This window comes from Myxocyprinus asiaticus, chromosome 26 (assembly GCF_019703515.2).
Source record: "Myxocyprinus asiaticus isolate MX2 ecotype Aquarium Trade chromosome 26, UBuf_Myxa_2, whole genome shotgun sequence".
In the NCBI taxonomy this organism is placed as follows: Eukaryota; Metazoa; Chordata; class Actinopteri; order Cypriniformes; family Catostomidae; genus Myxocyprinus; species Myxocyprinus asiaticus.
The window spans coordinates 19,099,235-19,117,172 of NC_059369.1; the positions used below are offsets into that span (position 1 = coordinate 19,099,235).

General features: G+C 37.4%; 2 protein-coding genes across 3 annotated transcripts in view; one reads left to right on the forward strand and one right to left on the reverse strand.

Moving 5' to 3' along the window:
* Nucleotides 1-412: 412 nt before the first annotated feature.
* Nucleotides 413-6,652, reverse strand: LOC127417384 (transmembrane protein 263-like). The gene is made up of 3 exons (XM_051657393.1): nt 6,411-6,652; nt 5,102-5,172; nt 413-2,160 (listed from the first exon to the last, which is right to left on the reverse strand). The coding sequence occupies exons 2-3, from the start codon at nt 5,163-5,165 to the stop codon at nt 1,862-1,864; spliced, it is 363 nt and encodes a 120-aa protein (XP_051513353.1). The 5' UTR covers nt 5,166-5,172; nt 6,411-6,652; the 3' UTR covers nt 413-1,861.
* A 1,333-nt stretch (nt 6,653-7,985) lies between these two features.
* LOC127417378 (NAD-dependent protein deacetylase sirtuin-3-like) overlaps nt 7,986-17,938 on the forward strand; it is a 31,475-nt gene continuing 21,522 nt past the window's right edge. The window contains exon 1 of one of the 2 annotated variants that reach the window (XM_051657384.1): nt 7,986-8,201. Coding sequence is in view for 1 of the 2 variants with exons in the window: in XM_051657383.1 (XP_051513343.1) it covers nt 10,141-10,156 (16 nt within the window). In the remaining variant the exon portion in view is untranslated. Of the gene's footprint in view, nt 8,202-10,139; nt 10,157-17,938 lie in introns of those variants that run through there. The other variant, XM_051657383.1, reaches the window with a different exon arrangement.

Genomic DNA, 17,938 nt, shown 5'->3' on the forward strand with positions numbered 1-17,938 from the left:
AGGGACATGGTGCTTTTGACCAATATTCCTTAATTAAGTGCTTAATGTGATGCATTGCTCAAGTTTTACTTAGTCTCAACAGATAATAGAAAAAGCACTCAGATGCAGGGCATTTCTAGACAAGGGATACATTGTGTGCATTGTTCATGGAGATGCAATGCACCCAAAAAGTATATAGACATTAATCCACGCTAAATATGAATGTAACTGCAATAGATAACAAAATATCAACCAAACCAAATTTAGCATCATTCATTGTTTTGCTGATGCCACTTGCTTTAATGCTTTGTTATATAATGCAATGACGTTCATACATATTTAAGTGGCTTAAATGTTCAAATACCTTTCGGGACCACTGTATTTCATAAAAATGTTTCCATCTTCTAAAAGAGATCAATATCACTGTTGCCTCTGATGTTATTTATTTATTTATTTAATAAGTCCCTTGAATTCACATTATACATTGAAATGAATTGCCTCAAATTAATCTAGAAACAAACAACTATAAATTGACACTAAAAAGAGAGAGTACACTGAATACTATAAAGTATATTGTGTATCAACACAACATTATACCATTAACCACACACACACACACACAACAACAAAAAAAAAAATCAAATACACTGAACTTTTTTTTTCAATCTGTATTCTTTGGTAATGGAAAAAGACAAATACTTGAAGCAAACACTGTTGTGCTTTGCCACTTTATGTGGTTCCTTGTTGGCCCTTAAAATATTCACATTATAGAAATAAAACAGCAAAACCAAGAAACAAGAAGGAAAGTGAAAAAACACAATGGAATAACACAGAAGAGAGAAAACTACAGTTAATGTCATGGGATAATTGAATACAGCTGTAGTTGTAGTCATCAAAACAGACTTTTTGATGAAGATTGTCAATCACATTCACACACACCTTTCCCTAAAACGCCTTAGTACTAACAGCATTCAGATTTATGGCCCACAATTCTAATAGTGGAGCACATCCTAAACCAGCCAACAAAAACATCTTAAACCAGCCTAAACTGGTTTGCTGGTCTTAGATGGGCTTTAGGAACTTTACAGCCCAGCTGAACAAGCCAAGCTGGGAGACCATAAACCAGCTAAGACCAGCAAACCATCTTAGGTAGGTTCAAAGTGTCTTTTCCAGCAGGGTTGTTCTATATCAAAGTAGAAAAAATCCCAGATACAAAAACCCAGAATATGCAGGTATGGACCTGTGGGTTCTCTGTGTTTTGCAGTTGACACAGCGCTTTCACTGGATGAGAGAGGGCAGTGTGGATCAGTGTGGACCCCAGAGGCAAAGTAAGTAATCTCACAAACTTTCAATCAGATAGATAGAGCACTCCAACAGCACCCCATAGTCTGTGATTTTCCCCCACAGCACCTTGAGGGACACTTGATTGATCATCTTAATCCACCAATTGGCTTGCAGCAATTCAACTGTAAGGTGTGTGTAAACTGTATGTGAATTATTTGTGTCTACAGTTATAGATACAAAGCCTGAAATGGTGTGCCTTTGTGTGCTCAGTAAAAAAGAAACGGAACATTTACTCTAGAATTCGTGCACACACCCATATCTGGTCAGAAATGTAATAATTCAGACATAAACAGTTTGGGCATAACTCTGAATACAATGCCCACTTAATGTCCTATTCCTACAAGAACACACAGAGGTTCTTGTGTTGAGCAAGAACCCCCACCTCATGAATGTCATCTCATTGGTCTGGTCAGACAGATGGATATGGTCCAAATATGCTCATAACATGGAACATGAACTCCAATATGACTCACTTAGGAGTCAAAGAAGAAGACACAATGCAGAAGCCTCTGACGAAAGTACCTCCGAGCCACATGATTCAATCTGACTTGTCCTTCTTCTTGCCTCTGCCAATGGGAACTTTACTGGCAACGGCAGAGCCGACGGCAGTCACGCCACCCGCCACAGCTGACACACTGCCCTTCACAAGCCCCACCCCCATCGCTGGCACAGAGACAACCGAAGTAACAGCGGTTTTCGTGAGATTGAAGCTCTTTCCTCCAACCCAGGCAACTCCACCCACCGTGGCCCCAACAGCCCCCTTTGTGACACTGAACAGACCGCCAGCCACTCTGGAGAACATGCCAGGCTGGGGCTGGGGATGGTCTTTACTGGTATCTACAGGAAAAAGAAAGAGATATTATCATCAGATAAGATAAAGACACAGCTTTCTGAAAGCTCTCCAAAAATAATAATAATAATTAAATGGGGTGACTGTTAAGAAGTTGCAATCATTAACACATCCAAACATTTAATAATACTTGCCATATTGTAATTGAAGTAATTATTAATAATTTACAGTAAAATACTTCAATTAAATTGAGCAGTTCCAGTGCGGAGCTAAAATAAGAGTGGTAACAGAAGCCTGACGAAAAATATATGATTTTTTTAATTACAGTGTATTTATAAAGTATTCAGACCCCTTCATTCTTTTCACATTTTGTTACGTTACAGTCTTATGCTAAAATGTTTTAAATTATTTTTATTTTTACATCAATCTACACTCCATATCCCATAATGACAAACCAAAAAAAAAACTGATTTTTTATAACTTTGCAAATTTATTAAAAAGAAAAAAAAAGAAATATCATATTGACATGAGTATTCAGACCCTTTGCTATGACTCTTGAAATATATCTCAGGTGCATCCCATTTCTCTGGATCATCTTTGAGATGTTTCTACACTTTGATTGGAGTCCACTTGTGGCAAATTCAATTTATTGGACATGATTTGGAAAGGCACACACCTGTCTATATAAGGTCTCACAGCTGAAAATGCATATCAGAGCAAAAACCAAGCCATGAGGTCAAAGGAACAGCCTGCAGAGCTCAGAGACAGGATTGTGTCGAGGCACAGACCTGGGGAAGGCTACAAAAACATTTCGGCTGCATTGAAGGTTCCCAAGAGCACAGTGGCCTCCATAATTCTGAAATGGAAAAAGGTTGGAACAACCAGGACTCTTCCTAGAGCTGGTTGACAGGCCAAACTGAGCAATCGGGGGAGAAGGGCCTTGGTAAGAGAGGTGACCAAGAACCCAATGGTCACTCTGACTGAGCTCCAGAGATCATGTGTGGAGATGGGAAAAACAATCAGTGCAACACTCCACTGATCTGGGCTTTATGGCAGAGTGGCCAGACGGAAGCCTCTCCTCAGTGCAAGACACATGATAGTCTGCTTGGAATTTGCAAAAAAGCACTTAAAGGACTCTGAGACTATAAGAAACACAATTCTCTGGTCTGATGAAATGAAGATTGAACTGTTTGGCCTCAATTACAAGCGTCATGTCTGGAGGAATCCACCGCTCATCACCTGCGCAATACAATCCCAACGGTGAAGCATGGTGGTGGTGGCATCATGCTGTCTGTGTGTTCTTCAGTGGCAGATACTGGGGGACTGGTCAGGGTTGAAGGACAGCTGAACGCAGCAAAATACAGCAATATCCTTCATGAAAACCTGGTCCAGAGCGCTCAGGACCTCAGATTGGGCTGAAAGTTCACCTTCCAACAGGACAATGACCCCAAGCACACAGCCAAGACAATGCAAGAGTGGTTTAAGGACAACTCTTTGAATGTCCTTGAGTGGTCCAGCCAGAGCCCGAACTTGAACACAATCGAACATTTCTAGAGAGACCTGAAAATTCCCATCCAACCTGACAGAGCTTAAGAGGATCTGCAGAGAAGAATGGCAGAAAATCCCCAAATCCAGGTGTGCAAAGCTTGTCACAAAACCAATATACCCAAAAAGACTTGAGGCTGTAATCGCTGCCAAAGGTGCTTCAACTAAGTACTGAGTTAAGGGTTTGAATAAATGTCAGTGTGATGTTTCAGTTTTTTCTTTTTAATAAACTTAAGTTTTTTGCTTTGTCATTATGGGGTATGGAGTGTAGATTGATGTGGAAAAAAATTTTTTTAAAGCATTTTAGCATAAGGCAGCAACATAACAAAAAGTGAAGAAAATGAGGGGGTCTGAATACTTTATGAATGCACTGTATTTTATATTTATGGGTACAATGTACACAATACAGTAGCCCAAAAAACTATTTTGACACTTAAGCCACACTTAAAAATGTCTGAAGGTCACTGCATTTGAATTAGTGGTAAACTGATATGGGTCTTGACAATGCCAATATCAATATCTATAGAAAAAGGTGACCAATAGCTGGAACACAATTGAATGGTGTCAACTAAGAAAACAAGATAAACAAAATTCCTAAAATTAAATAAATACCAATATTACAATTTATCACTCATAATTCTCTAAAATATTTGAAAATAGAAAATATGCACAATCCAATGTCTGTAGATTTTGGCAAATCTGCTAAATGCCTGATAGCATTAATCTTGAAAAGGCTGAAAATCAGCCAATTATTCGCCCAGGCTGATTTATTAGTCTATCACTAATTTCAATATAAAAACAAATATCAAATCAAGTGGCATCTGCATACAAAAAAAATGTGACATTTTCTCAGAACTACCTTCACTTCTCAAAATAACTTTTAACCAAAAGTAATCAAGTCAGTTATTCACAAGGGTACGTTAACTATAGACATGTCCTGCTAAATTTTACCACCAGAAACTGTCTAAATTCTTTATCTTAATTTTAAACACCCTCAAAAACGTTTTGTGAAATGTTTTGCTTGGAAAGTGTGCTTGTGCTATCTTTCTTTAAAATAAATGCCACTTGGTTTGATATTTTGTCATCTAATGCAATGGCATTCAAACATTTTAAGTGTGGCTTAAGTGTCCAAATAATTTTACACTATACATTGTAATACACAATTATATTAACCCAATCTATGAAGTATGACAAATACATCAGGAAAACAGTAGGGAAGTGGCCAAGTGACTGTCTTGGATTGGGCAAGAGCACCACAATGTGGCACAGAGTGTTATCATTCTCTAGCATGAAGATGTACAAAGGACAGCTGTATAAAATGTGTTTTGCATGACTGAGTTCAAGATTAGAAAGTTCTTAATATGCTTGGCTGTAGCAAGAACGAATAACTGTGGCAAGTCATTCTTGCCACAGTTACTAAAATGTCACCATAGTTTGCACTACCTGCTGGAGGCTCATCCTTCAGGTATGCAGGCATCTCATCCTGTTGCTGGTCCGGTTCACTCATGTTTACTCTATTGTAAATAATAATAATAATAATAATAATTTAGTATACCTTCAATTTTTTCCACAAAGCAAATGTTTATTTCATTCCAAGAATTAAGAGACTGGGTGGAACCAGCCACAGAGAACAAGGTGAGAGGTTGGGACTAAAAACTGTGGGCTTCAAACCAACCAGCGTCTACACAGAACAAGGCTGACCAGTTTAAACCAGTTTAAACACTTTAAACAGAATATAACCTGCAACACCCTGTCAACATTGCAGAAAACACACACAGGCAGACTGGACTATAATAAAACAAATATCATTTGGAATCATCCAAACCAGGTTCCTACATGATTTGAAGCAATAATATGACTATTAGTCTGAAATCATTACCATGCTTAAATAAGAATAGGACTAATATTAATTAGTACACAATCTTAACATTGGTGCCATTATATATATATATATATATATATATATATATATATATATATATATATATAAACTATTAACATTAAATTACATTTACAACTGGGGTGGCGCAATATTCTTCGTTTACTGTCCTGATGTCACATATAAAGGGACATTACCTGAGGACAGTAAAGATAAAATATTGCTGATGAAGCAGCATAGGCCTAATACGTGTACAGTACGCAATCTTTGAACGCGTGGAAATGAGTGTTCCAGCTTCAAGTTCTTGAGACAGCTTTATGACGTAACAATCGCAAAAGTGTATCATTCTAACATTAAGTTTGGCCTAAAGCAACTGAAAAGCCTTTGCAGAATCTGACGTGGCGTTTGAGGTGCTAAAAGTCTTTCCATTCCCATTGGAGTGAATAATAATCTGTGAATAAACGGACGTTGTTTGTTTAGTTGATTAACATTAACATTAAGCTTTAGGTGAAAACAAAACAATAGGCTATAGACACTTTGCAGGAAATACAGAGAAACAACAAATAATCTCTATACGAAGAAAATGTTCACCTTGCGGAAAAAGAAAAAAAAAAATTATATAATTTTTTTTTTTTTTTTTTTTTTTTTTTAAACAGATTGGTTTTGAAAAAAATTCAAAACAGGGAGGCAGCTCTTATCATTCGACAGTAACATTACGTTAGGTAAGAGATGCATTATTGGACAAGCCAACCATTATGACAACAATCATGTCGAGTGTGCTCTAATGCATCACGCAATACGACTAATATAAAATATTAAGAAACCTCCGAATAACATAACAGGAAAACAGCTTTTTGTATTATATATACTTACTGTTGAAGTTCACTTTGCGCTCAACTTCTGCAGATGAAATTGGAAACTTCTGTCCACACCCCTTGTTTGTTTCAAAGCTAAATATGCAGTTTCCTTAGTCAACTTGAATAACTAAGACACACGTAAGAATTCACGATCTGACGAGACTTTTCTTAAAAAGAAAATGAATAATGTATACGTGGCGTCCGAGTTTGCTGGTTTTAACCACGTACCACTGTGGACACATTGGAGAGGAAGTGACGTTTTATAGTTCTTACCCCTCTTGGAGTGTGAAATGACTTCAGGATACTCTGCTCATATGTGAGGAGAACGATTAAAATGAATGGTGCATCTGTACTCTGTCTGTCTACCTGAGTATTCTGACTCTTTGTCAATGATTTTGGTCTTTCTTAATGATTTTGGTCTTTCTTTGACTGACTGACACATGATAATGGATGTGGATCAATAACCTTAACCTTAGAGACAAAAACTCTGAGGATGGAAAGCAAAACATGCAGTAAAAATTTAAGTCATAACACTTTTAACCCTTAAATGCATGGGTATTTTACCAAACATTATTACATACTCCGGTCTTTAGTGACCTGCCATGTATATCTATCACAAATGGATCTACAAAATGCCCAGATAGAGTAAAATCTCAAAGCATTTTCAGGACAATTAGAAAATAACAGAATATAATATATTCTAGTATATTTTGATGTTTTATTTTTCATATCACAAGGAGATGGTGTAACAATTCAGTACCATACAGGATTAATTACTTTCACGCTGATATTCATGAGACGCAACTGGCTGTCAACATATTGAGCTACACACAACGTACATAAGCTACACATATGTATTTTCCCAGGCAATTGTTGAAACTTACATAATTTCAGTAATACACCCAAATGTCAACACCCCTTTCAAACTGTTCATGTGTTGTACTTGCTATAGTTTACTTCCATGTTGTTTCTTCATCAAATAGCAATTTCAAATGTAAATCAAGCCATTCACTGAAACATCATCACCATGTTGAGGAAAAAACAGCATGTAATATGTATGTGGACACACGCATACATATCCTTCCTTCATTTTGTGATGTTAGTCATAGTGATCAAGCATAACATTAAGGAGAATTAAAGTAAAATGTCAATATATTTATGTTATCACAAATATAATATTCACTATAAGTTTAAAAATGTGTTAGCTAAATATTATTCACAGACCATGTAGTGGCTAATTTTACCCCCTGAATGTCCACTCTGAGCCTGCCCATTTATCTGATTTAAAAAAAATAAAAATAAAAAAATAATTTTGCATTACCTGTATGACTTATAAAGTCTTTAACATATCACTTTAATGATGGAACATAATTATAACATATTTAAATACACTTTTAAAAGTATATTTTATTTTTCAAAAGTTTCAAAGCCAAAAAGGCACCAAATTGTAATGATGACCCAAGTCAGAATGAAAAGAACATCTGTGGATTACATGTTAGCATGTAAACAGGTGTTGTTATCGTTAAAAGTAAACTGGCAATTCCACTGGCTGTTGGTCTGAGCTGAGTGGTTTCCCGCACTTACTCAGAAAGTGACGTATTTCCTGCCTTGTCACGCCGCTTGCAGTTTTTTGCGGGAACTCTGGACTTGCAAAGTTTCAAACATGAAATGAACTATGCAGTAGTGATAAGTTAGATATGTAACAGGCGTCAAATCACCAATTGTTATTTTATCGCGAAGGACATCATCGGTTCTCGTCTCTTCTTTTTTGGGCTGTTTTTCTCTCTCCCTCAAGCAGTTGATTCAGGCAAGTAATATAATAACTGATTAGTTGTACACTTCACATATAAAATGCATTTAACCTTCGAAAGGTGTATTGCAGGTTATTATCATATTCAAAAATGGGTTCATTTTGTGCACATTTCAAAATCCGCCTACTCACGACTTGTAGCCGAAATAAACCGTCTGTTTGAAGCATGAGATGTCAATTCTGATTAAGAGTTATGCAACATGTTTAAAACCGTGTTTTCAACGCAGGGAGGGTATCAAAAGAATATTATTCACTTGTTACTTATTTCATCGCACAGTGTAACTAAGTTACAGATTATTGCGTAACAATGTGACATTGGGGATTGTTATGAGATCATTTAATGCGCATTTGAATGTGTTTGCCCTATATTATTTTATATTTAAAGGACCAGTTGATTATCGCATGCTGTACATTAACAATAAGTGATTATTTTGGTGATTTCTGATTAGCCCTTAGAATTCTTTCTTTCCCTTTAACTGTTTGTCAAATGTTTAAAATCACAAATATCTTCTAATGACATGGGTTTTTCCACACTTTTCCCCCAACATTTCAGCTGTTCCCTCATTGGCTGTTCTGTTTAATTTGACCACTGTGTGGCAGCATGTAACCGCATGTTGGCCTTTTGGGAACTCACTGCCAGTTTTGGTATGGTGATTTATTTAGCCTATTATTTTAGAGAGCAATGTTGGGGGGGAATGCACTGTTTTACTCCCTTTCTCACACACATACACATTCACTTTCAATCTGAATTAGTCGCATTGTCATATAAGAATCAAAAGGGGGCACCAAGTGACCGGCCATTATCCATGGGGAAGTGAAACAGAAGAGACTTGCTGCTTCTCTTGATGAGGTAACATGGTCCCATGGAGAGTGTAAACATGCATAGGGGGCAGCAGACACCAAAAGCAACCTGCTTAGATGTATACATTAAACATAATAACAATGGACCTTGTTCACAGTAGCAGCTGAAGTTTTTCCAAATAGAAACACACCATTAATCATCAATTAAGAAAATCTACGCTTCCTTGTGTATTTGTGCTGTTGCAAATTCCAGTTGGTGGTGAGATTACTGCCACTGTTTAGGTGAAAGATTGGTACTTGTTAAAAAAAAAAAAAAAAAAAGATTGCAGGTTTTCAGATGGATTTCCTGAACTCTCCCCCCCTCGTCCTATGGTTAGACCCCAAATACACACCATTGGTTGAGCCAGTGTTGCTGTGTTGGGCAGTTTGGGATGCTCAAACAGAACAATGTTTAGATAGCTCCACAGTGTTTACACTTTTCAGGCAAAAAAATTACACATTGTAGATTTAAATGGTTGGTACTAAATTGCATTATTCAAAAGAAGTATTAGATGTTAAATTAAGATGTTGTCTTTTATTTATTTGTATTTTTGTTTGTATATTCAGCTTTTGGCATTTAGAGTATATCTGACAATACTAAGAGATCTAGAAACAAGTCTTTTCTACATCATTTAGACAGAATAACATGCTTTGAAGTATTTTTTTTTTCCTGTCCAATTAAAGTACACTTTTGACAGGAGTCAAAACATCTTTGATGGCAAGAGATGGAATTAAGGTCCGTTCATACATTGTGGCTACATTCACACAGTCAGTGTTTGGGATTGACAACCGTATTTATTTACAGGTGTGAGTCTTGAAATGTCTCGTTCACACAACAGTGTACAGTAGCAGTTCGAATGCTGTCTGTATGAACGAACGATCAAAGTCACAACTGTATTCTAACAGCTGTAGCCATAGTGACAGTGACTAAAAGATGCCGACACGTTATTAAATAAATTAGTCCAATCAAGGTACAAGTTCATCCATCAGATCATAATTAACCGACAGTGGCTTTGAAAGCTTTTTAACCACGTGCAAAGCGCTGCTTTTGTGTCTCAAAACAGGTCTGACAACTGTATTCTGCTGCTGTGCGAACATGGCCATTGTATCTGGTCAGTATGTCTCAAAAATGTGTCCTTATAGAACAAGTGCATAAATTGACTTCTCTGCCAATTTTAAAGATAAATGGAAACATAACAGATTTTTCTGTTGGTTTGTATTTTTGTTAATGTGACACACTAATAAACCACTTAACAAAATGCTAGCAATCATTTGTGGTGGTCTAAATAGGCAAGGCCAAACAGCAGACAAGAGCTGTCTGCTGCCTAACAGAGACTTTACAAATCATGGGCACAGGGGCTTCTCTCCAAAGAAGAAGCAAAAACCAACATGACCAGTGGTGCGACTGAAACCATGGAGAAGAGGCTAGCAACGGGCAGTAAGGGCAGGAATGAGCTGGCTGTCAGACTCGAAGTTAGTAAGACAGCACTGAGTCATTGTGCTGTTATTAGCACACATCTCGCATAACTCACTGCTGACAAATTGAGTGTAGTTAGTTATGAAGCAGCTACAACATAATAAATTGTAAAATTAATCTAGGATGGAATGTTGTGTTCCTCAAAACTTGACAATTTGTGCTAATCAAAGTTAGGTATTAGGCAATGGCAACATATTCTTGACCATATCACACCAACCAAAAAACATAGTAATACCATGGTTTATGGACCATGTATTCTCTGAAGTACTTTTAGGAACCAGATAATTGCTATGGTACATGTAAATATTTCATTACCACTGTATATTTAAAAGTACCTTCTGATACCTGTATATATAATATACATTATATACACCGATCAGCCACAACATTAAAACCACCTGCCTAATATTGTGTAGGTCCCCCTCGTGCTGCCAAAATAGCGCCAACTCTCATCTCAGAATAGCATTCTGAGATGCTATTCTCACCACAGTTGTACAGAGCGGTTATCTGAGGAGTTACCTTTCCATCTGCAGAACGGCTGCTCACTGGATGTTTATTGTTTTTGGCACCATTCAGAGTAAATTCTAGAGACTTTGGTGTGTAAAAAAACCCAAGAGATCAGCAGTTACAGAAATACTCAAACCAGCCCATGTGGCACCAACAGTCATCCATATGATTATTTAGTCAGCCAATCATGTGGCGGCAATGCATAAAATCATGCAGATATGGGTCAGGATCTTCAGTTAATGTTCACATCAACCATCAGAATGGGGAAAAATGTGATCTCAATGATTTGTACTGTGGCATGATTGTCGGTGCCTGACGGGCTGGTTTGAGTATTTCTGTAACTGCTGATCTCTTGGGTTTTTTACACACAAAAGTCTCTAGAATTTACTCTGAATGGTGCCAAAAACAAAAAGCATCCAGTGATGGGCAGTTCTGCGGATGGAAACGCCTTGTTGATGAGAGAGGTCAACAGAGAATGGCCAGGTTTTAATGTTGTGGCTGATCGGTGTATATGTACTGGTGTGTGTGTATATATAATAGTGGTCGATAAATTTTCCCTTTTGGCTGATTTGCTACTTGAGGGCGCTGAGAATCGCCTGCTTGCATGTGAAGCGACTGAGACATGTAAACAGCCAGTCACGTTTCGTTTTGTTGTTACATGCCATCATGTTAATACAATAACAGACTGGTGTGCAACAGTCTCGTTTAAACGGTCTGCATATCAGAATTGCGGCAGATGCGTTTGAGCTCAATGTTTAAGTGCTCACCTGTTTCATTCTCCCTCTCTCTCCTCAACAGTTCCCTGTAACTTTTAACTGTCTTGTCTAATGATAAAAAGGCAAATATCAATAAAACTAATATCAATACCTTCTGCAAATATGTGCATATCTCATGTAAACAGATGTAATAAACCAACCTCACGCAACTTGAGCAGATCCAGCGTACTGTAGAGCGCTCAAATCTTCTTCTGAAGCACATATTCAGTCTCTCCTCAACAGATCTCTGTAACTTTTCCAATGATAAAAGGCAAATATCAATAAAACTTCTGTTATATACCATCTGCAAATGGCATTTTCTTCCCATCGAGCACTTATCTAATATCTTCCTCTGAAGCGCGTATTCTATTAGACAGAATCAAAACTTCAGGATCAAAAGTTCCTCTGATTCACAAATCATGACGGTCAGTCTGTAACAATCCAAGCAGGCGATCCAGGCCGTTTAAACTGTCAGGAGATTGCTGCTCACGCTGGATCCACACAAGCACGTGAGTGCAACTTCAAAGTAAAAGCACTTCACGTGTGCTATAAGAATGTCTTATTCACTATGCACTTTATGTACAATTGATTTGATTGTATTTGTTGAGAAAATGCGATTAATGCGCACATGCCATCCATGGTTGCTGGACTACAGTGTGTATTGTTATTTCCTTCTTCCTAATATATTAACAGTTTCTTCATGGGCAAATTAATGATTAAAATTTTATGCCTAAACAGAAATCAGAAGAAATTGCTATCTACTATTTAAAATACAATATCATTTTTTTTAGATTCTTTTTTACAAAGTTAAAGTTTTGTGTGAATTTGAGTAAATATAGTGCTAAATAACAGTTTTAGCAAATTATTTTTTTTTTTACCCAATTTGGAATGCCCAATTCCCAGTGCGCTTTTTAAGTCCTCGTGGTGGCGTAGTGATTCGCCTCAATCCGGGTGGCGGAGGATGAATCCCAGTTGCCTCCGCGTCTGAGACCATCAACCCGTGCATCTTATCACGTGGCTTGTTGAGCGCGTTGTCGCGGAGACATAGCGCGTGTGGAGGCTTCACGCCATCCACCGCGGTGTCCGCGCTCAACTCACCACGCGCCCCGCCGAGAACGAACCACATTATAGCGACCATGAGGAGGTTACCCCATGTGACTCTACCCTCCCTAGCAACCGGGCCAATTTGGTTGTTTAGGAGACCTGGCTGGAGTCACTCAGCATGCCCTGGGATTCGAACTAGCGAACTCCAGGTGGCAGCCAGCGTCTTCTTACCACTAAGCTACACAGGCCCCAGCAATTTTGTTTTTGTTATTTACTATATTAAATTGTGTGATATATCGACCTATCGGCCATCCTGGTGTAGTTTTGTAAATTGTAAGAAAATTGTAGTTGACTAATTTCAGCCTGGAGTTAATTGTTGCTAGAAAACCATCTTCACATAGATCAGCACAGAGAGTGTTATCCATGGCAATATTCAAGTCAGATTCCCATCTTTCTTTTGATCTTTGAACATTCTTTTTTTGGATAATGTCCTATTAGTATATGGAGTACATTTAACTTATACATTTCTCAGAGACATGGTTATCATACAGGGCCTCTTCTATAACTGCTAAGGCAGTTGGTCACCCAGAATATTTTTTCAAGAATGACCTCAAATTCCTCAGTTGCAAGTCACAGAATTTTTTTTGTTAGATACACCATAATTCACTTAAAATTATAATTCTCATTATTCTGTTCAAATTTCATAAATATTCAATCATTGTAAAAATCCTCAAGATACTTAATACCAAACTTTAATGCCAAACTTTAAAACAATTTTTTATCTTCTACCATTGATAAAAGCTTATTTTTCCAGAGGGGTGTTTTTGGTGAGAAGGTATTTTTAATATCTAGAATTTTATGAGCCTCTGACCATGTTTTAATTAGGTGTATTGTAACCAGGTTTGTTATTGTTTGAAACATTTTTAGGGTTCAGTTTATAAATCATGTCTCTGGCTGGGATGTCTCTGAAGGGATGTTCTTAAACAAATGAGACTTATCTAATTTTTGCTGCCCAATAGTATAATTTGAAATTTGGCGAATGAAGGCCACCAAGTCTGCAGTCCCGTGTCAACTTTGTGAGGCTAATTCTTGGTACTTTGTTTCCAGATGAATTCCTGGACCTTTTTATTTCGAGTTTTAACAAATTTATTTGTTAACAAAATTGGCAAACACTGAAATAAGTACATAATTCGGGGAAGCACATTGATTTTGATGCAGTTACAGTTGATGTCAGAAGTTTACATGCACTTAGGTTGAAGTCATAACTCATTTTAACCACTCCACAAATTTCAAATTAGCAAACTATTGTTTTGACAAGTCTTTGAGGACATCTACTTTGTGCATGACACAAGTAATTTTTCCAACAATTGTTTACAGACAGATTGTTTCACTTTTAATTGACTATCACAATTCCAGTGGGTCTGAAGTTTATATACACTAAGCTAACTGTGCCTCTAAGCAACTTGGAATATTCCAGAAAATGATGTCAAGCCTTTAAGCTATTAGCTACTGATAGGCTAATTGGAGCCAGTTGGGGGTGTACCTGTGGATGTATTTTAAGGCCTACCTTCAAACTCAGTGCCTCTTTGCTTGACATCATGGAAAATTCAAAAGAAATCAGCCAAGACCTCAGAAAAAAAAACTGTGGACCTCCACAAGTCTGGTTCAACCTTGGGAGCAATTTCCAAATGCCTGAAAGTACCACATTCATCTGTACAAACAATAGTATAGAAGTATAAACACCATGGGAACACCATGAGACACATTCTGTCTCCTAGAGAAGAACTTAGTTTGGTGAGAAAAATGCAAATCAATCCCAGAACAACAGCAAAGGACCTTGTGAAGATGCTGCAGGAAACGGGTAGACAAGTATCTATATCCACAGTAAAACGAGTCCTATATCAGAATAACCTGAAAGGCTGCTCAGCAAGGAAGAAGCCACTGCTCCAAAACTGCCATAAAAAAGCCAGACTACAGTTTGCAAGTGCACATGGGGACACAGATCTTACTTTTTGGAGAAATGTCCTCTGGTCTGATGAAACAAAATGGAACTGTTTGGCCATAATGACCATTGTTATGTTTGGAGGAAAAAGGGTGAGGCTTGCAAGCTGAAGAACACCATCCCAACTGTGAAGCATGGGGGTGGCAGCATCTTGTTGTGGGGGTGATTTGCTGCAGGAGGTACTGGTGCACTTCACAAAATAGATGGCATTATGAGGAAGGGAATTTATGCGGATATATTGAAGCAACATCTCAAGATATCAGCCAGGAAGTTAAAGCTTGGTCGCAAATGGGTCTTCCAATTGGACAATGGCCACAAGCATACCTTAAAATTTGTGGCAAAATGGCTTAAGGAAAACAAAGTCAAGGTATTGGAGTGGCCATCACAAAGCCTGAAAAAGCGTGTGTGAGCAAGGAGGCCTACAAACCTGACTCAGTTACACCAGTTCTGTCTGGAGGAATGGGCCAAAAGTCCAGCAACTTATTGTGAGAAGCTTGTGGAAGGCTACCCAAAATGTTTGACCCAAGTACAAGCAATTTAAAGGCAATGCTACCAAATACTAACAAAGTGTATGTAAACTTCTGACCCACTGGGAATGTAATGAAAGAAATAAAAGCTGAACTAAATCATTCTCTCTACTATTATTCTGACATTTCACATTCTTAAAATAAAATAGTGATCCTAACTGACCTAAGACAGGTAATGTTTTCTATGATTAAATGTCAGGAATTGTGAAAAACTGAGTTTAAATGTATTTGGCTAAGGTGTATGTAAACTTCCGACTTCCAACTGTAATTCTACTGAGTAAGCTTAATGGGAGATCTGACCATCTGTTTAGGTCTCTCTTATTTTTTTTTCCATAAAAGGCAAATAATTGAGTTTAAACAAATTTTTCAAATCTTTATCAACCATAATTCCTAGATACTGAAATCACTGAGATAACAATTTAAAGGGCTTTACTCCTACTAAATCTTCATAATAAGTGTCAGCTAATGGTAAAAGCTTGCTTTTTTCATAATTCACCTTGTATCCAGAGATTGTGCCGTAAATATCTAGCAGTTTTTTTTTTTTTATTTAGAGAGGGACCGAATTGGATCTTTTAAAAATAATATAATATCATAAGCAAATAGACTAATTTTGTGTTTGAACTGTCCAATTTGAAACCCTCTTATTTCAGGGTCTTGTCTCACAGCTTGTGCTAGAGGTTCTATTTTCAAAGCAAAAAGCCCAGGGGATAGTGGGCATCCCAGTCTGCTGCTGCTATATATTTATATATAATGCACTGGCCAGTATGCCATTGGTTATAATCCTTATCAGCTAACATAGCATATTGATACACACATACAGCTACATACTACCGAACTATACCAGACAGTTTACTGTTGCACTGCACTGTTATGTTGCACTGTTGTATGTTTTGTAAATCATATGTTGTTCAATGATCAAGAAACCAGCATATTTGCTTAAATTTATCCTGTATACCTGACTTTTAGTATAAAGAGAAGATCGTTGAAATTATTTGAAAGTTACGAAGCAAGGTAGCTTGCAATTCGTCAGCATTAGCAGGCAAGATCAAGTTAGCTAAAATTACACACATCAATCCTTATGGCACTATATTTCACATGCATTGCAGTTATGTAAGCTTACCTGTCCAATAAGAAGAACACCAATTCCACTTAGCCAAACGGGATTCAGAAGAAGGCTCTCGGGAGCGCGCATAAACATCACATCCTTTGGGTTTTCCTGGCAAAACCGACCCGCTCCCTTCGCATGAAGGACTATTTCTACAGGCTTTAATAGGCAACCTAGGAAGTCAGGGAAGGGCTCATTTTTTATGTTGATTAAGTCAAGCTGTTCACACATTGTCAAAAAAAAAAAAGCAAATGTTATATGAAAATTGTTACATACTGCACCTCTAACTGTTGTCAGGGCCATAGAAAAGGAATCGGGTAGTTTTTGCATCTTGCTAGGTTCAAAACATACATTAATAGAGGGATAAGCAGATCCATAAACAATCTCTTTCCATCATACATTTCTTTAAAATGTATAATTCTTTAGTTCTCCTCCTCTTATTTTTCTTAAGCTCTCAAGCCAAAACCTCATCTGCTTTTTCTCCCAATTCTTAGAATCTTTGCTACGTTCTAAGGATATTCTTTGCTGCTCTGAATGTTCAAATTATTATATTTGAGTTTTTTGTTCACTAATGTGTGATACGTTTCATTGGATCCTGAACACTGATGTTCTGTCTCTAGTTGTACAATTTCTTTTTCCAGTTCATTTATTTCAGCTGTGTCTTTCTACCCATCTCCTCATGTATATGCTCTTAATGTGTCCCACACTATAAAACTATTAGACGAGCCATAGTTTGTCTCATAAAATATCTCAATGTGATTCCTAATGAATTGGCAGAATTCAGGCCTCTTAAGAAGCATGGGATTAAGTCGCCAATTGAACAGAGAAACCAAATTCGAATTGTTACCTTAAATATTTTCAAAATTCAAATAATATTTGAATTTTAAAGTCAGCTTTTAAATTGACGTTGTTTCCTTAGTCCACAAGAGGGCGCAATAGATACATAAACCATACAGCACCATAATATTATTGCAAAGAACATTCCTGGCTGTTAAAAAAGAGCATTTCATTTTCAACTAATGTGCATAAAATAAGTTTCAGTTGGTCCATATTCTCAAATGTTATGTCAAAATTAAAATGAGTGGGGGAAATGTTTCAATAGGCAGTCCACATGGTGTTACACTTGCACTGATGCCACAGTATACTACCCCAGACTGGAGCTATAATAACAGCAAAATAGCACATTGTTTTTATTCATTAAAGTTGCATGTAGGGTAGCAATATTCCCAGATAGCAGTGGTATTCGGCTGAACTCGTGATGTAGCGGCCATGAGCACAGACTATGAGCACAGGCCAGGGGCTGTTCAATCAGATGGAACACAACAGAATGGAGTAGAACATGATAATCTCGAGAGACACATTTCCAAGTTGAACACTTTTCCTGACAAAGCATTTTAAAAAATGAATTGCATAATCAGAGAAATGCTTATGAGAGAGTAAGACGCAACGGCCAAGTACCTCCACTTACTGTAAGGGG

Bases quoted from the DNA above. Each gene is read 5' to 3' on its own strand.
- LOC127417384 (XM_051657393.1), bottom strand. From the start codon at position 5,165: ATGAGTGAACCGGACCAGCAACAGGATGAGATGCCTGCATACCTGAAG. The intron at 2,161-5,101 runs GTAGTGCAAACT...TTTTTCCTGTAG, and splicing joins GAAGGATGAGCCTCCAGCAG to ATACCAGTAAAGACCATCCC.